Raw genomic sequence first — 25962 nt, 5'->3', positions numbered from 1 at the left:
ACCAGAACTTTGTCTTCATTCCTTTTCTCTGTTTACACCTGGCTTCCAAGTTCCTTTCTCCCAGGCCCCCTTTCTCCCTTGATCCCCTCAGATCTCACTTGCTTTTTAACTCTTTTTGAGCCCTTTTCATTTCCTTATATTTTTCAGCAGAGCCCCCATTTTCTACCTTGGGTCTCCAGTTCTCCATCTCTATGTCTATCTACTCCTATTTGTATCCTGGCTCCTACCTGAAACTATCCCCTATGGTTCCTCCAAGGGCCCCCTGGGATCCCCTATCATCCGTCTCTCTCACTGAAGCACACCTTTCTCTGAAGCCAGAGGATCAGGTACTCAGTGGCTCAGGTGACAAACCTGCTGTCAAGTTACAGATATTGTTTCCTGAAAGACCACACTACGGTGTCAGTGGAGACTCAGGCTCCTGCGGTGCCCTGCCCTTACCTGGCTCTCCCACCCAAGGTGAGAATAACCAGAATTCACCTCTGGTACCAGTGCTCACCTGGAAACATGGCTCTGAGCCCCTGGCCCCTGCTGCTGCTGCTGCTGCTGCTGCTGCTGATGTCCTGTACAGGTGAGGGAAACAGTGAGCAGTGCTGCGGGTGAGGGGATGGTTGCTAGAAAAAGACTTAAGATTAACTGGTTAGGTAAAAGATAAAGAAAGGGGCAAGGAAAAGGGGCAGGGACTGGAAAGGGGAAAAATGAGTTAAGAAAGGAGTCCAAGACGTAATGTAGGCTGATGAAAAAAGACCCAGTTCCCTGTCTCCCTCACCTCATCTTTAGATCCAGGCTGGGATTGGGGTCCAGGGCAGGATTGAGTCTGGATTCTAAGCTCTTTCTCTTTAGTGACCTCCAATTTCTCTCCTTACAGTGACTCTGGCCCCTACTGGGCCTAAGTCCGAGGACCATGGTCTCTCCCTCCTGAAGTCCTTGTTCTCCAGTTTGGACCAGGCTCCCCAGAGGAACCTCAGCCGCTCACGGTTCTCTGCATTTCTGGCCAACATTTCCTCTTCTTTTGAACCTGGGAGAATGGGGGAGGGACCGGTGGGAGAGCCCCCACCTCCCCAGCCCCCTGCCCTCCGGCTCCATGATTTCCTAGTGACACTGAGAGGCAGCCCGGACTGGGAGCCAATGCTAGGGCTGCTAGGGGATGTGCTGGCACTGCTGGGACAGGAGCAGACCCCCCGGGACTTCCTGGGGCACCAGGCAGGCGTACTGGGTGGACTTGCAGAGGTGCTTTTGGGAGCTGTAGTTCCTGGGGGACCTCCTACCCCTACCCGACCCCCATGCACCCGCGATGGGCCCTCTGACTGTGTCCTGGTGGCTGACTGGTTGCCTTCTCTACTGCTGTTGTTGGAGGGCACACGCTGGCAGGCCCTGGTGCAGGTGCAGCCCAGTATGGACGCCACCAATGCCACAGGCCTTGATGGGAGAGAGCCAGGCCCCCACTTTTTACAGGGTCTGTTGAGTTTGCTCACCCCAGTGGGGGAGCTGGGCTCTGAAGAGGCTCTCTGGGGAGGTCTGCTGCGCACAGTGGGGGCCCCCCTCTATGCTGCCTTCCAGGAGGGGCTGCTTCGTGTCACTGACTCCCTGCGGGATGAGGTCTTTTCCATTCTGGGGCAGCCAGAGCCTGATGCCAATGGGCAGTGCCAGGGAGGTGAGTGCTGCTGGAGCCGGGGCTGGGCTATGGCAGGGCAAGAAGGGATGAGATTGGGGTAGTCCTCTTTCTTACTCTTTCCCTCCTAGGCAACCTACAGCAGCTGCTCTTATGGTAAGTAACAGGAGAGGAGTTGTGGGGATTGGGCCTGGAATTGGTCAGCTTCCAGAGCAGAGAGGAAACTGATGGGAGGAGTGTGGTTTGGTGGTTTTGGAATTTGACTGTGTTGGTGTCGCAGCTCTAGGTCACATTCTCATTCTGTACCTCAGTTTCCCCAATGGTAAAATATTAGCTACCACAGAGTTGTTGCAAGGGGTTAAATGAGTTGACACTGTAAGTGTAAGCCACATAGAATGGTTCCCGGCACATAGGGCTTAATGAATGTCAGTTAATGAAGATGGGACATGGGAAAAAAAGGACAAGATCAGATTTCTCCACCCCTTACTATTTTAGTACAACAGTGCCAGAGCACAAGCAGACATGTTCAGTTGGTGGGCAGAATTCCTGATTGAGGCCAGCCGAGGGTTGTGTTTAAGCTTTATAAAAGCATATAAAAAAGGAGGAAGAGAGGGCCAGAAAGACAGATGGACTCCAACTAGGTGATTTTGTCTTAGCAAGACAGACCTCTCTCCCTTTTCCCGAATCCCAGCATTTAAACCAGTAACACCTATACTCCCAGGAACCTCACTGCAGGGCTCTGGTCACGGTCAGACTCTCCAGCTGGAGGAATGTAAACTGACCAGATGCTGCCTGCTCCTCCCTCTTCATCCAGGGGCGTCCGGCACAACCTTTCCTGGGATGCCCAGGCGCTGGGCTTTCTGTCTGGATCACCACCCCCACCCCCTGCCCTCCTCCAATGCCTGAGAACAGGTGTGCCTCTGCCCAGGGCTTCCCAGCCCTCTGCCCACATCAGCCCTCGCCAACGGCGCGCCATCTCTGTGGAAGCCCTCTGCGAGAACCACTCAGGCCCAGGAGCACCCTACACCATTTCCAACTTCTCCATCCACTTGCTCTGCCAGCTCGCCAGGCCTGCCACCCCGCAGCCCCCTCCCAGCATCACTGCCATCTGCCAGACAGCTGTGTGGTATGCACTTTCTTGGGCACCAGGTGCCCAAGGCTGGCTGCAGGCCTGCCATGACCAGTTTCCTGATCAGTTCCTGGAAGCAATCTGCACCAACCTTTCCTTTTCAGCCCTGTCTGGCCCCAACCGCCGCCTGGTAAAGCCGCTCTGTGCTGGTCTGCTCCCACCCCCCACCAGCTGCCCTGAAGGCCTGCCCCCGGTTCCCCTCACCCCAGAGATCTTCTGGGGCTGCTTCTTGGAGAATGAGACTCTGTGGGCTGAGCGGCTGTGTAGGAAGGCCAGTCTGCAGGCTGTGCCCCCCAGTAATCAAGCTTGGGTTCAGCATGTATGCCAGGGCCCGACCCCGGATGTAACTGCTTTCCCACCCTGCCACATTGGACCCTGTGGGGAACGCTGCCCAGATGGGGGTAGTTTCTTGATGATGGTATGCTTCAATGATACCATGTATGAGGCCCTGGTGCCCTACTGGCCCTGGCTAGCAGGCCAGTGCAGAATAAGTCGTGGAGGTAATGACACTTGCTTCCTAGATGGGCTACTGGGCCCTCTTCTACCCTCTCTGCCACCACTGGGACCATCCCCACTCTGCCTGGCCCCGGGTCCCTTCCTGCTTGGCATGCTCTCCCAATTGCCACGCTGTCAGTCCTCTGTGCCGGCCCTTGCCCACCCTACACGTCTACATTATCTTCTGCGCCTGCTGACTTTCCTACTGGGTCCAGGGGCCGGAGGGACTGAAGCCCAGGGGATGCTGGGTCAGGCCCTGCTGCTCTCCAGTCTCCCAGACAACTGCTCCTTCTGGGATGCCTTCCGCCCAGAGGGCCGGCGCAGTGTGCTGAGGACAGTTGGGGAATACCTGGAACAGGAGGAACAGCCCGCTTCACCAGGCTTTGAACTCACTGACAGCTCGAGCTCTGAAATAAGCAAGATGGAGCTGCTGGCCTGTTTCAGCGTGAGTGATCTGCCAAGGGCAAAGCCCCTGGAACAGAGGGTAGAGCCTCCTGGGGAGTTCTCTAATACTGAGAGGCCGCAGTGAGCATGCAGCTCTGGAGCCCGACAGTCCTGGGTGCACCTCTTAGTTCTATGATCACCTTGGACAAGTTATTTAACCTCTCTGAGCAATATTTTTCTCGTCTATAAATGGGGGAGAATAATGGTGCTACTCTTTTAGGGTGGATGTAAGGGTTACATGAAATAATGCATGCTGTGGGCTTAGCACAGTGCATGATATAGAAACATAGAATAACTGTTATCTCATTTTCTTTCTGATTCTTTGATGCTCCCTTTTTCTGCTCCAGAAAGGAAAGGGATCAAGTTAGAAAGCTTCAGTTCTGTCCCTAGAGAGTGAGGCTTGGAGGTTGGCAAAAAAATAGGAAGGTAAGGCAGAAATAAGAAAAATTCAGGGGAAGTATGAATTAGAAGACTTGGGTTCTAAGTTCAATTATGCCACAAATTAGTGTGGTCTTTGGCAAGTAACTTAATTTAGCTTTTTTGAGCTTCAATTTCTTCTCTGTAGAGTAAAGGGGCTAGCATGCCATAATTCATTGAGTGCCTGTTATGTGTAAGGCACTTTGCTAGGGTCTATAGGGTATATAAAGATTTCTTACTCCATGTTAGGGCCCATTTTTCTCAAGCACTAGGATCATGAAGTGGGATTAGATAGAATCCTAGTAATTTGGTTCAGATCTACAAGTATTTATCGAGCCAACTATAGACCTGGCTAGGAAGAGGACATAGGAGATGTTAGAGACATGGTCCCTGACCTAAAGGAGTTGAATATCTGAGGAGACACACATACTGGCTTCAGATGAAGAACAAGCATCCTAGCGAGTGGAGTTGGACTGCCTGAGGAAGCTGCAGGAGGGACAGAGAAGACAGCTCTCTTGGCAACTTGTCTGTCTCCCCACCAGCCTGTGCTGTGGGATCTGCTCCAGAGAGAGAAGAGTGTGTGGGCCCTGCAGATTCTAGTGCAGGTAACAGACGGAGGGGCTCTTGGGTGGACTGAGTGACAGCTGTGGCCTGAGGTCCCTGCCTAGTGAGGCCATACTCACCATGACTTCCTACTCCCAGGCATACCTGCACATGCCCCCAGAAAATCTCCAGCACCTGGTGCTTTCAGCAGAGAGGGAGGCTGCTCAGGGCTTCCTGACACTCATGCACCGTTCCTGGTCCCAGCTGCAGGTGGGCATAGAGGGGCAGGGGAACAGGGTGGAGGCGGGAATCTAGGAATCAAGAGCACCTGGAACCTGGTGTGCAGAGGGCTTGCTCCAGTGGTAAGAGGAACTTAGGAGAGGAGATAGCAAAGATACTGAGCATTTTCAGAGCCAGCATCCGTTCCTGTGCCCCCACAGGTACCACCATCTGAGGAGCAGGCCCTTGGTCGCCTGACAGCTTTGCTGCTCCAGCGGTACCCCCGCCTCACCTCCCAGCTCTTCATTGATCTGTCACCACTCATCCCCTTCTTGGCTGTCTCTGACCTGATGCGTTTCCCACCATCCCTGTTGGCCAACGACAGTGTGTAAGGACCTCATATCAGTCTTCTTGATCCTGTCAGGGTCAGGCCAAGCCTACTTGCTTCGAGCAGCTCCTTCTAGAGCTCCTCTCTATTAAAACTAGGGAGTTTCCTTCCTGACCATGGCAGTGAACTTCAGAGAACAGGGGACAATTTGAAACAGGGCTGAGGGTTAAAACTCACTACTTTCCCCAGCCTGGCTGCCATCCGGGATTACAGCCCAGAAATGAGGCCTGAACAGAAAGAGGCTCTGGCAAGGCGACTGCTGGCCCCTGAACTGTTCGGGGAAGTGCCTGCCTGGCCCCAGGAGCTGCTGTGGGCAGTGTTGCCTCTGCTCCCCCACCTTCCTCTAGAGAACTTTCTGCAGCTCAGCCCTCACCAGGTATGAGAATCATCTTTACTTGACTCGTCCATCGTCTACTAGGTGGGACTGGAGTCAGAAGCATGTCTCCTAGTGAGCAATCGCCCTGCAACTGTCCCATAGTGACCCCAACACAAGCTGACCCTCCCCATCTCAGATTCAGGCCCTGGAGGATAGCTGGCCAGCGGCAGGTCTTGGACCAGGACATGCCCGGCATGTGCTGCGTAGCCTGGTGAACCAGAGTGTCCAGGATGGAGAGGAGCAGGTGCGCAGGTGAGTGGTTGTGGGATCAGTGATCAAGGCCAGAGTGGAGAAAGGCAGGCACAGCTGTCATGATGGGTTAAAGTCCTAGATAGGAAGGGGCAAGAGAGCAGGCAGGGGCCCCAGGCAGTGTAGGGCTCCAGGAGAGGCCTATCTATGGCACCCCCCCTAGTTTTATGGCATTTCCTAGTTTCGTGGTCAGAGTGCCTACTCCATGTGCCCACCTGGTCCCTGCCTTAGTACCAGCCTCAGTGATCAAATGAAGACCAGCTTTGTGTCCTTTTCAGGCTGGGGCCCCTCGCCTGTTTCCTGACCCCTGAGGAGCTGCAGAGCCTAGTACCCTTGAATGATCCGATGGGACCGGTAGAACAGGGGCTGCTGGAATGTGCGGCCAATGGGACCCTCAGCCCACAAGGACGGGTGAGCCCCTTGGCACAGGCCTACCAGTCTTTAGGATTTCCCTGGGTCTCTGTAGAGGACTTACCCAATCATCTCAACCAAGCTTGAACACAGTGGTGCCAGCCCTCCCCTCCCCCGCGACCGCTGCCACCTCCGTTCCTTATATTATTCTTATCCGTTACCACCTCCTCTTGACCCTACCACATCTGGCCTATGCCACTCCAAACATATCCTTTGACATCTTGAATCCAATCTGTTCCTGTCCCATCCTTAGTTCCAAGCCCTAGACTAGGCCCTGAGCAATCAGATGTAGGCGTAGAGAGGTTTAAGGTTCACCTGTCTTTTCTCTTCAGTCCCAAACCTTCTTTGGTTACAGGTGGCATATGAACTTCTGGGGGTCTTGCGCTCATCTGGAGGAGCTGTGATGAGCCCCCGGGAGCTGCGAGTGTGGGCTCCTCTCTTCCCTCAGCTGGGCCTCCGCTTCCTGCAGGAGCTGTCTGAGCCCCAGCTTAGAGCCATGCTTCCTGTCCTGCATGGAACCAGTGTCACGCCTGCCCAGGTGGGCCTATCTCACTCCCCAGCATCCATCGTCTACCCTCTGGAGTGCCCGTCAAGAGAATTTCATGCAGGAATACTGTCAGCCTCCCTGAAGCTTCCTATTCCTCTGTTCCAAGGAGGACTCCCTCATCCTTATTCTTCAGATTAAGAAACAGCCAGGATCCAGGCTGGTTACTGGGGGTGGTAGAGAGAAAGCTGGAAGTTTTGGAGGGCAGATCTTGCTTAGGACTTGGCTACCAGAACCTGAGAACTGTTGTTTCTTGTCTCATCCCACCTTAGGCTGCCCTGCTGCTTGGACGCCTCCTTCCTAGGCACGAAGTAAGTAGCAGCAACTTTTCAACATCCTTGAGAGGTCTCTGTGCCCCCTTTCCCTGGATCCCACATCTGCCTCTTCCTCCCTCTCAGCTCCCCTCATACCTGCTGCCTGGCTGCACTCTGATAGTTGGCTTCTCCACCACCCTGCCCCTCTTCTTCAGGCCTCTTGTCTCTCTTGCTCCCCAGCTGTCCTTGGAGGAGCTCTGCTCCTTGCATCCTCTGTTGCCAGGCCTCAGCTCCCAGACACTGCAGGCCATCCCTAGGAGAGTTCTGGTCGGGGCCTGTTCCTGCCTGGCCCCCGAACTGTCACGCCTCTCAGCCTGCCAGACCGCAGCACTGCTGCAGACCTTTCGGGTATGAGAACAGCATGGAAGATGAGACAATCGGGGCGGTGGGCTCTGGTTGGGAGGAGGTCATCTTCCCTGTGGCCAGGGAAGGCCTCCCATACCTCCCCACTTCCTTACAAACACCCAGTAACATACACACATACTTCTCATGCAGGTGAAAGATGGAGTTAAAAATACGGGTACGACAGGTGCCGGTGCAGCTGTGTGTATCCCTGGTCAGGTATGTGTGGGATCTCCCGACTAAGCTCCTCTCCATGTCCCAGGGCAATTTCATATGGCTGGTGCTGCCTCACACAGTCCCCAAGCAGTGGACCTCAGAGTTCAGGTTAGCTCTGTATCCACCAAGACATTAGCAGCCCTCCCCAGTTCCAGATGCAGGACAGTATAATCCACACTGTCCTAGAATAGCAAAGCCAGAAGGATCTGAGAAACCTTCCAGGCCAACTATTCCACTTTCTGAAAAAGAGACCAAGCCTCAGAGAGGCTAAGGGACTTTAGTTCATCAGGTGCCTAAATAGCTGCAACACTTGACCACAATCACCTTCAATGTGAGGGCTCTCAGGTATGCACGGCTACAGTGGCACATACCATTCCACTCGGATTCTAGACTTGGCCCCTTCCTGCCCCCATGGCTCCCCTTCTTCTCTGAGGGCTGAGTCCAGCCCCTCTCACCTATCACTACACTGCTACACCCATCCCCACTGGCAGCCCATCCCCACCACTTGGCCAGACTGCCTGCTTCCCCTGCTTCCACTAAAGCTGCTGCAACTGGACTCTGCGGCTCTTCTGGCCAACCGAAGGCGCTACCGGGAGCTGCCCTGGTCCGAGCAGCAGGTAACTCTCCCCACTTATCCCACAACTCCCCTCTCTCAATCTGCCCACCACCTTTACTTATCCTTCAGCCCTAGATCTGGCGCCTTATTCCTAGAATCCTGTATAATGTGACTGGTGGGGCCCACAGAGGCAGGACTGAGTCCAAGGCATCTTAGGTCTTTGGGCAATATCTCTGCTGGGAAGCGGTTCCTCTTTCTTTCTCTTGTAGGCACAGTTTCTCTGGAAGAAGATGCAGGTGCCCACCAACCTGACCCTCAGGAATCTGCAGTGAGTGACTTGTGTTGAGCACTAACATTTTTAAGTGCTTACCATGTTCCAGTCACCATGTGATATGCAGTGGGGATGAATGATGCATGGTCCCAACCAGTGGGCTTTCTCCTGGCTCCTCCTGTACTTACTCCCTGCTCTTCCACAGCACCACACCTATCCCAACTAGATCTAAGGGATTTAGAAGACCCAGGTTCAGGTCTCTGCCCTGTTACCTATTTGTGATTTGGGGAAAGTCACTTACCCTCTCTAAGCTTCAGTTTCTTCTTCTATAGGATGGGAATGAAAATGGTATCTACCTCACAGGTAGTTGTGATGATTAAATGAAATAAAGTATCTAAGGTACCTAACACAGTGCCTGGTCCAGTGTAAGCTCCCAGTAGATATTTGCTATTATTCGTTTAATCCAAAGTGACTTCACAGCCACTGGCCAAGCAGGAATAAGTAAATATCACTTACCTACACTACAGTAAAAAACCGTGGCTTCAGAATGTGAAGACATGGCTCTAGTCTCAGTTGACCACATTTCTAGTAGAATGATGTTAAGAACATTTGACCTCTGTACATCTTTCTTCTCTGATGAATAGTGGTGATGTTGTGGGGAGCTAATGAGACTATGTATGGGAAAGCATTTCTCAAACTCTAAATTACTATAAGCAAATATCTGTACTTGTGTTGAGAGTGTTGATATCAAGGAGCAGACAGGCTGTGGCATGTGCTGAATGAACATCTACGCACTCACACACCCACAGGGCTCTGGGAACCCTGGCGGGGGGCATGTCCTGTGAGTTTCTGCAGCAGATCAACTCGATGGCAGACTTCCTTGAAGTGATACACATGCTCTATCAACTGCCCACTGGGGTTCGAGGGAGCCTGGTGAGAAGGGTGTTTGGGCATTAAGTGGGAGCAGGGACCCTAAGTATAGAACCCAGCCCCCATGCTCAGCTCTGTCCTGCCCTGCTTCCCCCACTGTTCCACAGAGGGCCTGTATCTGGGCGGAGGTACAGCGGAGGACGGCAATGCCAGAGCCAGAGCTGACTACCCTGGGGCCAGAACTGAGTGGACTAGACACCAAGCTGCTCCTGGACTTACCGTAAGTGCTGCAACTGGAGATTCTGGATCCTTAGAAAACTCAATCTGGAGTAGAAGCTCTGCCCTTAGAAAACACCCTAGAAGTATTGGTTTTCTGTCTGGTGGTTCCTTGAAATCAAGTATAGCCAGAAGTAGGAGATTCTATTCAAAGTTGCTCTTGAGTATCAAATGGTTCCCAGAACATGGCCCCAGCATGGGACAGCTCAGGGTGGCAACACTGTGCCGAGACCTGCCAAGCCATCTGAGAATAACCCAGGCCACATCAATAGAGACAGAGTATCTGAAAGGAGGGAAGCAGCAGTCTAATTCTACCCCAGAGGATTATAGTCTCTTAGAGCTCTCTGTGTTCTTAATGTGTTCAGAGGGGTAGATAAAGAGAAAATCTATGAAAAATGTGATAGATGTGATAGATGCCTTCAAATACCCCAGGGGATCACTGGCTGGCGGGGCTCCATGGTTAGAGTATTGGCCTGTGCACCAAAAGCTCCCGGGTTCGATTTCCAGTCAAAGGCATATATCTGGGTTGCAGATTTGATCCCCAGCCCTGGTCGGGGTGTGTGTGAGAGGCAACCAGTCAATGTGTCTCTCTCACATCCATGTTTCTCTCTCTCTCTCCCCATCCCACCCTCTCTAAAAATCAATGGAAAATATTCTTGGGTGAGGATTAACAAAAAAATAAAAATAAATAAAATTTTAAAAACAGCCCAGGGCTATCAAATAGAAAACAGATTAACACGTTTTTGAATGGTCTTATTGGGCATGACTAGAAACAATGAATGAAAATCAGATTTTTGCGAAATATAAGGAAAATTGAGTCATCGGAGCTATTCAAGTCTGGGTCTGGATGGCCCCATGGCATGAATATTGTAGATACAAGTATGGGTTGAATGAGAAAGGAAATGGGGCCTCTTCTCAACCCAGGGATTCTGACCCCAATGTCATCAGAACTGTAAGCCAGAGTAGGAAAAGTCTGATATTAGTCTTCTTGGGGATGAAATGATGGTAAAAGCAGGTAATCTCATCCTTTCATTTTTATAGGCCTTTTCACAGATTTTTGGCTCGTGTACTACTTGGTGGCCTAGTTCCAGAAATGGCAAACCTAGATAGAATACATGATGTCACTTCTGATTTCTGGGCAAAAGTTTCTCTCTCGCTCTCTCTTTTTTTTTTAAACGCCATTCAAATCTGTTTAAATATGTTGGTTCTTGGAGATAATTTAGGATCTGGATGAGGTTAATGATGCTGAACCATGACTCAGAAGATCCAAGTTCCTGATTTGTGAAAGAGAATATGAAAAATACCTGTTTTAATCCTAACCAGTTTGGCTCAGTGGATGAGTGTCAGCCCGAAGACCAAAGGGTCCTAGGTTTGATTCTGGTCAAGGGCATGTACCTTGTCTGCAGGCTCCTCCCTGGTCGGGCCCTGGTTGGGGCGCATTAAGGAAGTGACCAATCGAATTGATGTTTCTCTCTGTCTTTCCCTCTCTCTTCCACTCTCTCTAAAAGATCAATGGAAAAATATCCTCGGGTAAGGATTAACTGAAAAACACATAAAACCCCCCAAAAAACCTGTTTTACCCCCACGTTTTGTCATAAGAATCAAATGAGATAGTACCTAAGAGAACTTTGTAAATTGTATAGTGCTATACAAAAAGAGGGGACCACCTTACAACAAGTAGAAGAAGGGTGGCACTGAAAACAAGAATTGGAAGTAAGACCTCACCAGCTGATCTCTGTGAACCTCATTTTTCTTTTTAAATCCAAACTTTTTAAAAAAAATATATTTTATTGATTTTTTACAGAGAGGAAGGGGAGAGGGACAGAGAGCCAGAAACATCGATGAGAGAAAAACATCGACCAGCTGCCTCCTGCACACCCCCTACTGGGGATATGCCCGCAACCAATGTACATGCCCTTGACCGGAATCGAACCTGGGACCCTTCAGTCCGCAGATCGACGCCCTATCCACTGAGCCAAACCGGTTTCGGCTCTGTGAACTTCATTTTAAAAATTTTTATAAAATTGCCGAAACCAGGCAGCTGGTCTATGTTTCTCTCTCATTGATGTTTCTGGCTCTCTGTCCCTCTCCCTTCCTCTCTGTAAAAAATCAATAAAATATATTAAAAAAATTTTTTTTATAAAATGAGGAAAGTTTTCTAAGTGGTACTTAATATTCTTGGCTTTTGATTCAATTATACAAGGTGGGATTATTTGTCTTTTTTTTTTTTCCAGGAAGACTAGAAATATGTCATTCCCTTTGTTCTCTCCCTTCAAGCACTATGATGGGAATTGGACCTGGGGCTATTTAATATCAGTTCTTGTCAGGGCCACAGAGTTTGATCTGATGTTACCTTTTGTCTGGGAAATGTGGCATTCTATGGTCCCGTCTCAATTTGTCTCAGTTCCAATGCCCATGTTATCAAATTGCTATAGGGTCCGGTTGATGGACAGACTGTCCAATGAATCCATTATGTTGGTGGTAGAGCTGGTACGAGCTGCTCCAGAGCAACTGCTGGCACTGACCCCACTCCACCGGGCAGCTCTGGCAGAGAGGGCACTACAAAACTTGGTAAGAGTCCACCCTACCAGACTCAGAGCTGAACTGGGGCAATTCTTACCCCTCAGACAATGCCCTCTATCTTCTAGGCCCAACCTCACACTTTTGCTGCTTATGATTCTCATCTTTAAGGCCCTAGACCCATGGTCGGCAAACTGTGGCTCGCGAGCCACATGTGGCTCTTTGGCTCCTTGAGTGTGGCTCTTCCACAAAATACCACGGCTTGGGCGAGTCAATTTTGAAGAAGTGGTGTTAGAAGTTTAAGTTTAAAAAATTTGGCTCTCAAAAGAAATTTCAATCGTTGTACTGTTTATATTTGGCTCTGTTGACTAATGAGTTTGCCAACCACTGCCCTAGACCCTGCATCAGCGATTTTCAACCAGTGTGCTGCAAGAACTTTTTTAAATATGCAATAGCTGACTATTTAGTCAGAATCACAGATCTCTTTTCCCTTAGATTGTCAAATAAAAATATGACAACAGCCAATATAACAATAGCCATCTGGTGTGAATGAATCAACATTATACCTATTTTTTTTGTCAGATTGGCAAAAAATAGAATATATTTTTTGGTGTGCCACAGCATTTTAGAATTAGTTTATGTGTGCCATGAGATTGAAAACTGTTGAAAATCGCTGCCCTAGATCTATCTCTTGGTTTCATATTTCTTGTCCACGGCCCTTGGAGTCCAAGAAATTCCTTGGATTTCTCCTCCCAGTCTTTCTGCCTGCTCTTATCTGGGCTTATTGTTTAAGAAAATGAACACCATAGGGTCTTGAGTTAGAAGTTGGAGGGAGGAAATGTCACGGTCTTGGTGTCTTGATCAGTCTGGTCCTCTGAGTCAGAGGTGCATTGTCTTAAGGCCTAATGCCCCCTCTTCAGGCTCCAAAGGAGACAACAGTCTCAAGGGAAGTGCTGGAGACATTGGGCCCCTTGGTTGGATTCCTGGGGATAGAGAGCACACGACGGATCCCCCTACAGATCCTGCTGGCCCACCTCAGTCAGCTGCAGGGCTTCTGCCTGGGAGAGCCATTTGCCACAGAGCTGGGATGGCTGATGACACAGGAGCCTCTTCTTGGGTATGGACATTTGAGAACTTCAGATTCTAACCCAGCCTCTCAACCATCATCATCAGTGGTAGCCCATCAATATGTGTGCGGTTCCTTGGAGCCCTGAGTCCCCAATCCTAGTATGTCTTCTTTCCCCTTCCTTTTCCTCACAGTTCCTTCAACATCCCAGCCCCTGATCTTCTTCTTACCCCCCACCCCCTCCAGGAAACCAGAGTTGTGGAGCCAGGATGAAGTAGAGCAAGCTGGACGCCTAGTGTTCACTCTGTCTACTGAGGCGATTTCCTTGATCCCTAGGGTGAGGTGAAGGAAAAGGGAGGGAGTAAGAACAGAGAAGGGGGACTGGTGAGCTGGTTCTGGGGAGTAAAGGCCAAGGAGGTTGAGGACAGAGATTGTGAAGCCCAGATTTGGGGGAGACTGTTAAAAAGAGACAGCACTTGCCCTAACTGGTTTGGCTCAGTGGATAGAGCATCAGCCTGTGGACTGAAGGGTCCCAGGTTCGATTCCGGTCAAGGGCGTGTATCTTGGTTGTGGGCACATCCCCAGTAGGGGGTGTGCAGGAGGCAGCTGATCGATGGTTCTCTCTCATCGATGTTTCTAACTCTCTATCCCTCTCCCATCCTCTCTGTAAAAAATCAATAAAAATTACATATATATGTTAAAAAGAGACAGGACTTTGGAATTAGAGCTACAACGGTTGGCCCTGACCTGCCCAGGTCTCCCCATCTCCCTTCTACTTTCTCACACAGGAGGCCTTGGGCCCAGAGTCCCTGGAGCGTCTCCTAGAGAAACAGCAGAGCTGGGAACAGAGCAGAGCTGGACAGCTGTGTGGGGGGCCACAGCTTGCTCCCAAGAAAGCAGCTTTGGTAGCTGGAGTTGTACGGCGCACTGCAGACTATCTCCCAGGTGAAACTCCCCAAATACTCATGCTTCTGGCAGGGTGAACAGGAAAGAGTATGCAACAATGCAATCAGAAGTCAGGGCAATAAGAAGTTAGCCTAGGACACCTCCTATCCTATTCTCTTACCCCTGTTGACAGCTGACTCAGCTCTAGGCTTGGCTAAGTGTGGTGGAACTCTCTGCTGGGGAAATGTTTAGGATATAGGAAGGAGCCCCTGTGGGGCTAGGGACCTGGGTTCTAATCTAGATCTGCCATTAAATCCTTAGGCAACACCCTCAATCTTCCATCTATACAATGAGGGGATTGTTCTCTCCAGTCACTTGTTCTAATATCCTATGTGTCTTATAAATCTCTCACTATAGTAATCCCTTGACTCATAGTGCTCACATTGACCAAAGTTTGGAGGGGTCATTCCATCTATAGGTGGCTTTCTATAAAATAGTATCATATTTTAATACTACACTGACCCAGGCCCTACCTTCCCCCTTTAGAACCTGTGCCAAATTGTGCAGATGTACGGGGGACATTTCCGGCAGCTTGGTCTGCAACTCAGATTGCAGAGATGGAGCTCTCAGACTTCGAGGACTGCCTGGCACTCTTTGCAGGAGACCCAGGACTTGGGCCTGAGGAACTACGGGCAGCAATGGGCAAGGCAAAACAGGTTAAGGAAGGGAGACCAGTTGGGGTTGGAGATGAAAAAACGTGGGAAAGCTGGTTGGGTGTGGTGCAGAACAGAAGTGAATGGATGCTGGGGTGAGAGGTTGGGAAATAGGAGATCAAAGAATTAAAGGGTTTGGTACATATATGCAATGGAATATTACTTGGCCATAAAAAAGAATAAAATCTTGCCATTTGTGACAATGTGGATGACCTAAAGGGCATTGTGCTAAGTAAATAAGTCAGACAGAGAAAGACAGATACCATATGATTTTACTTATATGTGGAATCTATAAAACAAAATAAATAAACTAACAAAACAAACAAACTCATAGATACAGAGAGCAAGTTGACGGTCCCCAGATTGGGTGTGTGTGGGGGAGGGGAGTAGGAAGACAGGTGAAAAAGGTTGAAGGGATTAAGAAGTACAAATTGTTATATGTACACATATAATACCTCAATAAAAAAATAAATTAATTAATTAAAAAAAAGAAGTACAAATTGCCAGTTATAAAAATAGTCACAGGGATATAAAGTACAGTATAGGGAATATAGTCAATAATATTGTAATAACTGTGTATGGTGGCAAATGGATACCAGAGTTACCTGGGTGATTACTTTGTAAGTTATATAAATGTCTAATCACTATGTTGTGCACATGAAACTAATATAATATTGTATGTCAACTGTAATTGAAAAAAATTTTTAAGTTTTGTCTCCCCCGTCCCCTTGCCCCCAAAAAGGAGGGTTTGGCTCTTGAGTAGAAAGTCAGAGGGGATGAATATTGAGGAAAGAAAACTAATGCAATGGGTAGAGGGACTAGAGCAGTGGTTACCAAACTTTAGTGTGTGTTAAAGTCATATGGGGAGTAGGTGTTTGAAATGTTGATGCCACAAGGTCCCATGCTAGACTCTCTGAGGATGGGTCTGGGCATCTGCATTTTAACAGAATCCCTGGTGCGTCTGGTGCACATAACAGTTTAGAACTCATGGACTGGAGTCTGCTATTTTCCTACTGAGACTCTAGAATCTTCCAGTAACAGCTTAGTCAGAGGAACTTTATTCCAACCCTTTCATTTTATAGTTGAGGAAACTAAGACACAGAGAAGGCATGTGATTTGCCTCGACTTACACAGCTAAGGTCAGAGGCAAGACTAAGACCCAGCATTCTGACTCCTAGTCCTCTGCTTTTTCCACTCACGTTGTTCCTCTCTTTCTCCATAGTTGTGGGGTCCCCCACGGGGATTTCGTCCTGAGCAAATCCTGCAGCTAGGTCGGCTCTTAATAGGTCTTGGAGAGCGGGAACTACAGGAGCTAATCCTGGTGGACTGGGGAGTGCTGAGTACCCTGGGGCAAATAGATGGCTGGAGCTCAGCCCAGGTAACACCTTCCTTCCTATCACCTTCCAAGCATTCATCCCACAGGCCAGGTCTCTAGGTTATTTAAAGCCCAAGAATTTTTTCCTGTTACTCTGAATGGCCATTCTTTCTATCTTTTCTTAATTCTCCATACTAGTAGCCTTGGAAACGCTGTGATTTATTCACTCTGAGGTCCTGGACACATAGTATTCCCTGCTGCCTCTTTTCCCTCTTTTTCTGTCTTCTTCTTTTGGGTCCTCAACCTTACCCATGGCTGTTGGATCTTCAGGTCTTGTTTATTTATTATTTTAAAAAAATCTTTATTGTTGAAATTATTACATATGTTCCCTTTTTTTCCCCATTGACCCCCTCCAACCCGCCCCCACCCCCCACCCCAGACCTTCACCACCCTATTGCCTGTGTCCATGGGTTATACATATACGCATACAAGATCTTTGGTTAATTACCTCCCACCCACCTGCCCTTTCCCACCTTCCCTCCGAGATTCTGCACTCTGTTCCATGCTTCCAAGTCTCCAGATCCACTCCCCACTTCAGTTTATTTTGTTGGATCTTCAGGTTTTAATAACACAAGAATATAATCTAGTAGCACTTATCACTTCCCTATCCATTAATTCTCCATGAATTCTCTCATCCTGTGCCCTCCACCCCCACCCCAGCTCCGAGTTGTGGTCTCCAGTTTCCTGCGGCAGAGTGGCCGGCACATGAGCCACCTGGACTTCCTTCACCTGACTGCACTGGGTTACACTCTCTGTGGACTGCGACCAGAGGAACTACAGCATATCAACAGTTGGGAATTTAGGTCACCTGTGGAGGGAGGGATGTGGGTGGTGATGCTGAGGTAAAGGTGGGCTCACTGGGGAAGGGAAGGATCACAAAGAAGTGATCCCATGGAAGAAGGGACCTCACCTGAAGCCATCTCTACTCAGATCATCATAGCTGAATCTTTCTCCCTTCTCCTCACTCTTCCACAGCCAAGCAGCTCTCTTCCTGGGCAACCTGCATTTCCAGTGCTCTGAGGACCAACTGGAGGTTCTGGCCCAACTCCTTGTGCTGCCTGGTGGTTTTGGCCCAGTCAGTAACTGGGGGCCTGAGATCTTCACTGAAATTGGCACAATAGCAGGTACGGAGGCTGGGTCACTGCTGGTGCTTGTTGTCAGATGTTGGTTTCCATTCCATGGGTGGAGGACTGCTTTGGAATTCTCAAGGTGGGAGTCTGGGAGTTTAGGAAAGAGGTTGGTGATGTGTTGGGGAAGGTCTATGGTTGGAAGAGGTCTATAAGTTTGAAGAGAAAGGAAGAGGCCAGTCTAAGACAACTTTTGGATGCCCATCCCACTTGCTTCAACAGCTGGGATCCCAGACCTGGCCCTTTCAGCACTGCTGCGGGAACAAATTCAGGGCCTTACCCCTCTTGCCATTTCTGTCATCCCTGCTCCTAAATTTGCTGTAAGTATTGATGGATTGGAGTGTGGAGTGACCACAAGAGAAGCAGAGCCCAACACGGGATACACGGGATATACTGATTCCTGCCTCCACCCCCAGGTGGTGTTCAGCCCCACCCAGCTGTCTAGTCTCACCAGTGCTCAGGCCGTGGCTGTCACTCCGGAGCAAATGGCCTTTCTGAGTCCTGAGCAGCGTCGCGCAGTTGCATGGGCCCAGCATGAGGGGATGGAAAGCCCAGAACAGCAGGGTGAGTTCTCAACTGCACAGCTTGACCCTCCCCATTTCCTAACCCAGAATCTGACCCCTAGTTAGGTGCTATCTGACTTAGAACCAATTCAAGGAGATCCCTGGAGTGACGGGGCATATAGACAGATAGTTTACAAGTATCAATAGCTTCTGGGGAGCATAATTGTGACATTCCTTCCATTCTCTGTCTCATTGTAGGTCGAAGCACAGCCTGCGGCTTCCAGAACTGGTCACAACCCTCCTGGATCTTAGCATTAGCCATCTGCTTCCTTGGCAACCTGTTATGAACCTGTCTCTACAGTTAAAGAGTGACTGTTGGGAAAGAAACCTTAAGCCATAGTGAATAAAGTGAAAATGGAATTATATTCTAATTACTTTCAGGAAGCTGATGAGGAACATGGGTAAAATGCTAATGCCTTCCACCCAGCTGAGAATCAGTGTTCCTGGCATGCCGTGTCTGGAGTTTCTTTTCATCATAAATAACCCCATTGCCTCTCTTTCTTTCATGGAGGCTGCTCCCTCCTCACCCCATCATTAGGAAAAACACAGACAGTTGGAGCATAGCAAGGTGTCTTTACTGGGACACAGGAAGTGGGGGGCATCCAGGTTAAGTAGGATAGGCCACCATTAGAATGGGCAGAAGTCCTGGGGATCTTGAGTCATCTGCTGAGGATGGCGAGTTAATGCTTGCTGTGGACGAGAGGTGGAGGGATGCGGATATCCTGGCCTCTCTCCAGACGCCGTTCACAGTCAATCAAATAGTTTACTCCATCGATGACCAGTTGCACCAGCTCCACCTAAAGGACACGAACCCTTGATCTCTGCTTCCCACAACCTGAGTTTCTTTCTTTAGCACTGATTTGCCTGCTTTGAGAACTCATTTCCAATTGCCTCCCCACTCAACTTGATTTTTATTTCAGATTCTATTAAATTCCTGAGACTCACTCACTGTTATATCTCAAACCCCACAGAATTATACCTCCCCTCACCCTAATCCCTGAAGATCTCACCTCTGATTTGCCCAGTCGGTCTAAATTAGAGATGTCAAAGGTACTGCCTGTGGCAGCTGTGTCCACTCCTCCAGTACCACGCTTTTGGAGTCTTAGGTTCTCCAGGATCTTTGGGAAGCGGCTATCCTAGAAGGGAGACAGGGATTGGGAGCAGGGTGAATAGAGACAGAGATTAGTTCTACCTGAGAGGGCCCTGAACCTGTTCAGAGCTCTTTCCCAATGTGTCTGGTTCCTTTCCAAAGTGCCCACTCCCTCATCCACACACAGCCACCTTCCTCACTCACACCCCTCTCTAATCCCACAACTCCTTTACTTTGCTTAGCAGAGGCAGTTTGATGTGTACTCCTGCTCGTAGTCCAGTGCCCAGGTTAGATGGACAGGTCAAGATGTATCCCAAACGCTCATTCCACATGAACTCCCAGCCACGCTCCTGGATCAGCCGTTCCACCTGGGTTCACAAAGGCTCTGTTAGTGAAAAGTCAGGAATATGTGGACACTCCTGTAGCTAGATTCACAGGACTCTAGAAATAGGTCTAGGACCAGAAATTTGGGATGTGAAAGAATGGCCCTGTCCAGGGTTTTGTTTGTTTTGCAGAAATGGTTTGTTATTATCTTGCATATAAAGTAAGCCCATAATGATGAGATTGCAGAAAAATACCTTGTGTGTTGAAGAAGAGAAACTTGAGGGAATGATGCATTAGGATGGTCCAGAGGTGTTGAACTGAACTGAGAAAGAGTTGATTATTCAATGAGCTCTGCATGCATTGGTTATCTTTGTTTTGCTAATGAGCCTAGAACTTGGGAGGATTCTTTCAGACAGAAAAGGAAAATGTAGGCTTTGCAACAGGAAGAGGCAAGAGAGCCTTCTGTTAGCTGTGGAAGAAGTTCATACCAGAAAGCAGAGAAAAAGTGTAGAAGGCCCAGACTTACAGGTATGTGTGTGTGCCAGGTGGTGTTAGGGTGTTTTTGTTTCACTTAAGTATCCTAGTCATGAAGATGACCATTACAGTTGAAGAGATGGGATCCGCCAGACTGGTGGACATTAACACCACCACCTAACATGAGCAAAGGGGACCCTGTTCATCGTTCAGAAAGAATCATGACATCAGGGGATATTTTACATGCTGAACATGGGGAAACCCTTCTATCTAGAATAACAACAGCCGCTAAACCTTATTGAACATTTACTATGGGCCAGGTATTTTACATGCATTATCTCATTTAATCCCCACAACAACCTAAAATGTAGGAAGTCTTATTATCCCAATTTTATAGATGAGGAAGCTGAGGTACTTAAGTACTTCCCTACCCACTTACAATCAGTATGTTATCTATTACTTGACAAAAAAAAACACAACAGTAGAAATTTCCCAGCTAGAATATAAAAGGAAGAAGAGCTCTCTCTTTTTTAAGTCCAAAATAGAACTGTATATATGAGAACATACAGTAAGAATTGGGTTTATGGGAATTTCTAATCTAGAATTGAATATGGAAACCCAATCCACATAGGATTGAGGATTCAGTTCAACCCTTCATGTAGAGCCACATATTCTGGAACTTGATCCTCCACCTTTTCTCCAACTCCCTCTCCCTCTCAGTTTAAAACTTAGACATGATACTTTAGCAGGAATGACAGAATCCAAAGGTGAGGCCTACCTCGGCTCAGAACTGAGTGGTTACATTAGAATCATGAACACACCAATCTCTTGTTCCATACATCAATCCAGGCTCAAACCTTTTCCTTATCTGCACATCCCACACCATACACCCCAGGCACTGACCCACCATCTATTATTTTTTCTTCAGATTATCTGATAACTGCTTTATTTATTTTTTTAGATTCCTGACCATATATCCTGGTATCCCTTGGACAGCTTTGATTTATACCTGTTGTCCTGGAGTAATTGATGGTGATCTCTTTTACTATCAAAAGTGTCCTGGGTTGGTTGATAACTTATATGGTGAATCTACATGGGCTAGCATTTTGTTTTTTCTTATGTCCCCCCACCTATTTCCCTTATACGCTCTTGTCCAACCTCTTTGAGGCCTCGGCAGAATCTTTCAAACACTTTCTTCATGTTGCCACCCTTCTCCATGGAGATGACCCGGGTATGATCCTCCTCATTCACCCAGATTAAGAAGCTCTTCTCATTGTTATGCCTGAAGGCAGGAGAGAAGGAAGGACAGAGGTCAATAGACAGGGCAAGAATGGGGGGGCGGGGCGGAGGAAGAGGGGCAAAAGGCACTTATAGGGATATGGTGACAAGAGATAAGGTAAGCCTCATACCAGATCCCACGAGCATCCGGCCAGTCGCGAGCCATTCCTGCTGCAGTCAGCAATGGGGATACAGGCTTATCAAATAGGAAGTGGTCCTGGGGAGATAAAGGGACTTGGCTTAAGAACTCTTACAGTAGCCCCTAGGCCTCTCAAAGCCCATCTATCCCATCTGGCCCAGCCTGCCCTCTGACTCTCCTTTCCATCTGGTCCCCCCCACCTAGCACTCTCTCCAGGCCCCTCACATCAATAAGCTGCTGCTGTTCAGCCTCTGTCATTTCACTGAGCCGATAGTAACGACCAGCCAGGTCACCCTTCAGGCCACTCAGTGCGTCCACCACAACACGTTCCACCTCTCGCCGCTCTGCCCGAGTGCAAGCTGGAGGCAGACTGAGTCCCCGGATACTTCGGCCAGTTCTGACTCTTGAGGACAATACATACCTCTCATCAAAGTAGCCAGAACGGATCTGTGGAATAAGAGAAATTAATATAAATCACAAACACAATAGATGGGAACAGGGGGCCTTGGAGAAGAACAGATTCCTGACATTCTCTTCCTAGTCTTAGGGTGACCATATAGAGGAGTCCTCATTGCATGCATTGGAAGGAGAAGTCCATTGGGCAAGCAGTCCAACTGAAGAGGGCATTATGATCCCTCCCCCAAACTGCTCACCCTGCAGTGTGGTCATTCTCAAACACCCTCTCTTCTTCATGTCTGCTGCTTAAAGCACATCCTTTCTCCACACCAAGACTGAAAGCTCAGCAGTATAATGACCACAAGTCAAAAGATAATTAAGGATTGAAGAAACAGAATGTTGTACATAAGGCAATGCAAATCAAAAGTGGAACATTTGACCCACCTTACTGGCATCCAGGTCAGTGGTGTGTTTCATTATCCGGGGATCATATCCATTATGTCGTTCTTGGATAACAGGGTCAAACAGCTCAGCAAATACCTGAAGGGGAATTAGGAGGAAGAAGATGGTTAGGGAGGGGGCATCCCCTCCTAGGCTTTAAATGTGGATTGATTTCACTGGGTCAGAAAACATAAGTATAGATGGATCAGTTTCAAGGGTAAGTGAGGGGTTTTCATGGGGAAGGAGCTGGGATTACTGGGAAGATGAGTTGGATCACCAGGGAAACTCTGAGGGCCCCCTACCTCATAGGTTTCCTCATCTCCAGCTACCATGCCCACAGTCTTGATGAAGGGGTGGCCGGGGTTGTCCACGCCAGTCTGGATACACTGATCTAGCGTCCAACCAGTGGGTGTGGTCTTGTCGCAGAGCCGGGCATAGACTGCTGGGGTCAGGTGACTGGCCATGCAGTTGTTGTGCTTTCGGAGGTCTGGGTACTCAGCACTAGGGAGGGGGTACCCAGTAACCATGGAGGGAGAGCACAGGTGGGCTAGACCTAGTGCAGTCAGCCAGGAGCTGTCCAATTAGCTGTGTCTGGCTGTCCTCCTTGGGAGGAGGGCAGACTATAAGGAAGCTAAACCTTGGTAATCTCATTAGGGATTTCAGGGTCTATTCTTTCCCAGCAGTTCTAGCTTCCTCTGGCTGGCCAGCTCAATTCTCCTAGATCTGCTCAATTCTTTCATCCCTTGAGCACAATATTGAGAATGGGGGAGGGGAAAGACTAAGGAGGAAATTTAGGAAATGGGGGAGAATAACAAGAAAAGGAGATGAAAGAGATCAAAAAGGATAGTTCCTGATCTCTCCATTAGGGATTTGGACAGAGATGCAACCAGAACTCACTGGACCAGAGCTGGTCTTGTGGGTAGAGACTGCAGGTTCCAGGTCCCCAGGAATGCTTTGGCCTTGTGGTTTTAGCTTCCACCCCCACCCACTCAGCACTAGGCCACGGCTTGAGGATCCTGCTACCGAATGTCAGGGCAGGAGCAGGCTCAGGGCAGGACCCCAGAGGGAGGTCTCCAGACTGTACAGCACCCCACTCTAGAGCCTTCGTGGTTATAGCCCTTCTCTGTTACCCGGTCCTCATCTCCATCCCCATCTTCGTTCCCATCACCACTTCCCGGGGCGGGGGTGGGGGCTCAGACACTGATACCTCGGGGGATACATCCTCCGTCGTTCACTGGCGGCTCGTACAGGTTCCGGGCGGAGCAGAAATCCAGCAGCTAGAGACCCAGCTCCAGCCAAAGCCAGGAGCCTGAGCCCGGGGCGGGCGGACAGCAGACGAGAGAAGGGACCGGCCATGGCTTGAGGATCCTGCTACGGAATGTCAGCGCAGGAGCAGGAGCAGGAGCAGGGCGGGAACCGGGAGGGAGGATGCCACCAGGGGGACTGCGGGCCGGAACTGCTGGGTGCAAGGCTGGAGCCGAAATGGGGCCCGGGATGAAGGCTGGAGTGGGAGCCGGTAGCGACCAGCCTGCAGGAAAGGCGCAATGAGCTAGCGGGAGGAGGAGAGGGAGGCCTCAGCCGCAGTCTCCAGGGGTGGGGCTCACCCAGACCCCGCCTTCCGCCTGCCACCGCGCTAGGTGTGCGGAGACAGACAGAGGTAGGCGGCCACCGCCTGGTAGATTAGGGGGGCCAGAGGGACCGGGGATTGGCGCCCCTGGGATAAGGCTGCCCAGATTTCAGCACCAAGTCGAGGAACAGCACCCAAGGGGTCTGTTCGAACACCCTTCCCCCAAGCCGCTCGGTTTAATTGGAAACTCGATTCGTCACTCTGGGGGTGTGAAAGGGTGACAGTGCCCGACCTCTTCTCTGTTTTCAGTCTGCCCCCAGCAGCCTCTCCGTCTTCCCAGGGGAGGGAGCCCCGGGGAGACCGGGGGATACAGACAGACACCAGAGGAAAACACGGAGAAAGCACAGAGTTAGCGGCAGAGACTGGGAAAGACACCCGCTGGTTCAAGGTCACCTTCCCTTCAGAACCAGGAAGAGAACCAAGGCGCCTCCCTTCATACCTGTACTCTCCTTACAAGGTGGAGAAGAATCAGGGAAACATGAACTCCCACCTGATCGATGCTGTGTTCCCCCACCCCGACCCTGCCCCCTAATCTGAAGCTCTGCTATGGCCTGCCTACACTTCTTAGGAACCCCCCACATTTTTCCCCTCCACCACCCTCCTTCCCATCCCCTGGTTCACCTTTGATCTTTTCCTTCTCAGCAGTCTATTCCAGGCTGCTCACAGGACCCCCTTGCTTACCTTACCTGTTGGTTGCACGGAGGTAAGGCTGGGGTTGGGCAGGGAGTTGCTAGTTTCCTCTTCCTCCTCTCCCTTCTCTGTAGCTCCCAGTTCCTGGGCTGGCGTGGATTATAAGGTGAGTTGCAGGGTGTGGTGAGATGATTGGGTGTAGGAATGGAACAGGCGGGCACAGGTTTCCGTTCGCCACGTGTGTTTCCTCTCTTGTCTCCCTAATGCTGTTTAATCCAGGGTGTGAGGGGGGAGTGGTGTCCAAGGGCACGAGGTCTCCAGGGAATCTCCACCTTCCCTTTGGTCCTCCGTCTCCCCCTCTTTCCTTAGATTTAAGAAGGCTTTATTCCTACAGTTCCAAGTGTGACTTGGGTGTGACTTGACTTTTGTCCTGGCAGAAAGGAGAATAAAGGTTGGAGCTGAAATAGAGATGTGGGACTTCAGTGTGGAGGGTCAGTTAAGGTGGGGTAGTCATGGTGGCATTAGTGCCTTCCCTCGGCTTTCTTGGTGTATCCACAAGACAGTAAGATGCTTAAAAATCTGGGGGGAGAGTATCTGAGGAAGAGATATTCCTTTCACCCCACCCCTATCTATACTCTCATCCCCTTCATTCTTCTCAGGCTTTCCTTGTGTTCCTTTTCCTGCTTTCTTCATTTTCTTCACCTCTCTTTTGGTTCCATCACTTAACTCCTTTTCCTCCTGGTAAAAGAGCAATTATCGAATTCTGCAGTTGAAGTACAGTAACACTTGGAGAGACACGCAAAACGTTACCTGTGTTGTGGGGGCTCATTACCTAGATTGAGGAGTAGCTATGAGCAAGCAAATATTATTACAGGGTGTATATTTACCCTGATAAAGGAGGGAGATAATCTTCCAGAACAGTAGGGTTTTTTGATTGAGAGGGCAGTTACTAAATTAAAGAGGTAGGCAGTAGGAAGAGAGAATTACAGAAGGAAAAACAAGGATTGCCTAGAGGAGTAAAGAAATCACTCAAGCCCTGACCAGGTAGATCAGTTGGCTAGAGCATTATTCCAATATGCCAAGGTTGTGGGTTCGATCCCCAGTCAGAGTAAATACAAGAATCAACCAATGAATGCATAAATAAGTGGAAAAAGCATCCATGTTTCTGTCTCCCCCTCCCCCACATCCTCTCTCTCTCAAGTTAATTTTAAAATCTTAAAAAAAGAAACCACTCAATATATGGCATTTAATAATAATTATTATCAATCATATTCAATATTTATAAAGCACTTAACAATTACAAGGGGCTCTTGTGTGTATTTTTTCATTGAATTGAATTGCAGTGTTCCAATGGCTGACTAGAGACTGAGTCTACATTTTCAGGAGAATGAGAAGACATGTTAATTACCTACAAGATGCTTTAATAACTTGTTTGAAAGGTTGGAGTGGTAGAAGGGATATGAGCCCGAGCATGAACTAAGGAGGTTCCTATTTCTCTCAGGGCCAGTCATTAAAATCACCTCTATCCCTTTTGGGAAGCCTTGGGGTCAGTATAATATGCGCCTGACTGGAAAAGTGGTATGATTTCAAAGGGTGCCGGAAGAAACAATGAACTTGGAATTGTTTTGATCAGGGAAATCTACGT

At 49.3% G+C, this 25962-nt stretch overlaps 2 protein-coding genes across 3 annotated transcripts; one reads left to right on the top strand and one right to left on the bottom strand.

Moving 5' to 3' along the window:
* Positions 1 to 504: 504 nt before the first annotated feature.
* Positions 505 to 18205, top strand: STRC (stereocilin; the record flags this gene model as incomplete). Its single annotated transcript, XM_079767654.1, has 29 exons — positions 505 to 568; positions 866 to 1651; positions 1741 to 1765; positions 2424 to 3678; positions 4637 to 4699; positions 4797 to 4907; positions 5078 to 5244; positions 5434 to 5620; positions 5757 to 5872; positions 6148 to 6280; positions 6636 to 6818; positions 7097 to 7135; positions 7319 to 7486; positions 7634 to 7699; positions 8188 to 8313; positions 8522 to 8580; positions 9333 to 9456; positions 9561 to 9673; positions 12105 to 12240; positions 13110 to 13306; positions 13502 to 13592; positions 14044 to 14200; positions 14687 to 14856; positions 16076 to 16231; positions 16889 to 17031; positions 17204 to 17352; positions 17578 to 17675; positions 17772 to 17919; positions 18117 to 18205. 29 exons carry the CDS (start codon positions 505 to 507, stop codon positions 18203 to 18205), a joined length of 5319 nt encoding a protein of 1772 aa, XP_079623780.1.
* A 379-nt stretch (positions 18206 to 18584) lies between these two features.
* On the bottom strand, positions 18585 to 24464 carry CKMT1B (creatine kinase, mitochondrial 1B). 2 transcript variants are annotated; one of them, XM_079769515.1, is made up of 10 exons: positions 24374 to 24464; positions 23268 to 23588; positions 22363 to 22561; positions 22064 to 22159; positions 21449 to 21670; positions 21216 to 21301; positions 20965 to 21088; positions 19242 to 19376; positions 18929 to 19054; positions 18585 to 18715 (listed from the first exon to the last, which is right to left on the bottom strand). In XM_079769515.1, the coding sequence occupies exons 2-10, from the start codon at positions 23414 to 23416 to the stop codon at positions 18599 to 18601; spliced, it is 1254 nt and encodes a 417-aa protein (XP_079625641.1). In that variant the 5' UTR covers positions 23417 to 23588; positions 24374 to 24464; the 3' UTR covers positions 18585 to 18598. The 2 variants fall into 2 exon arrangements, with proteins under 2 accessions (XP_079625641.1, XP_079625642.1); XM_079769516.1 differs by having other exon boundaries at positions 24369 to 24452.
* Positions 24465 to 25962: the final 1498 nt, after the last annotated feature.

The sequence above is a fragment of the Cnephaeus nilssonii genome (assembly GCF_951640355.1).
Source record: "Cnephaeus nilssonii genome assembly, chromosome: 4".
Classification (NCBI taxonomy): Eukaryota; Metazoa; Chordata; class Mammalia; order Chiroptera; family Vespertilionidae; genus Cnephaeus; species Cnephaeus nilssonii.
This window is presented reverse-complemented; position numbering and strand designations above follow the sequence as displayed.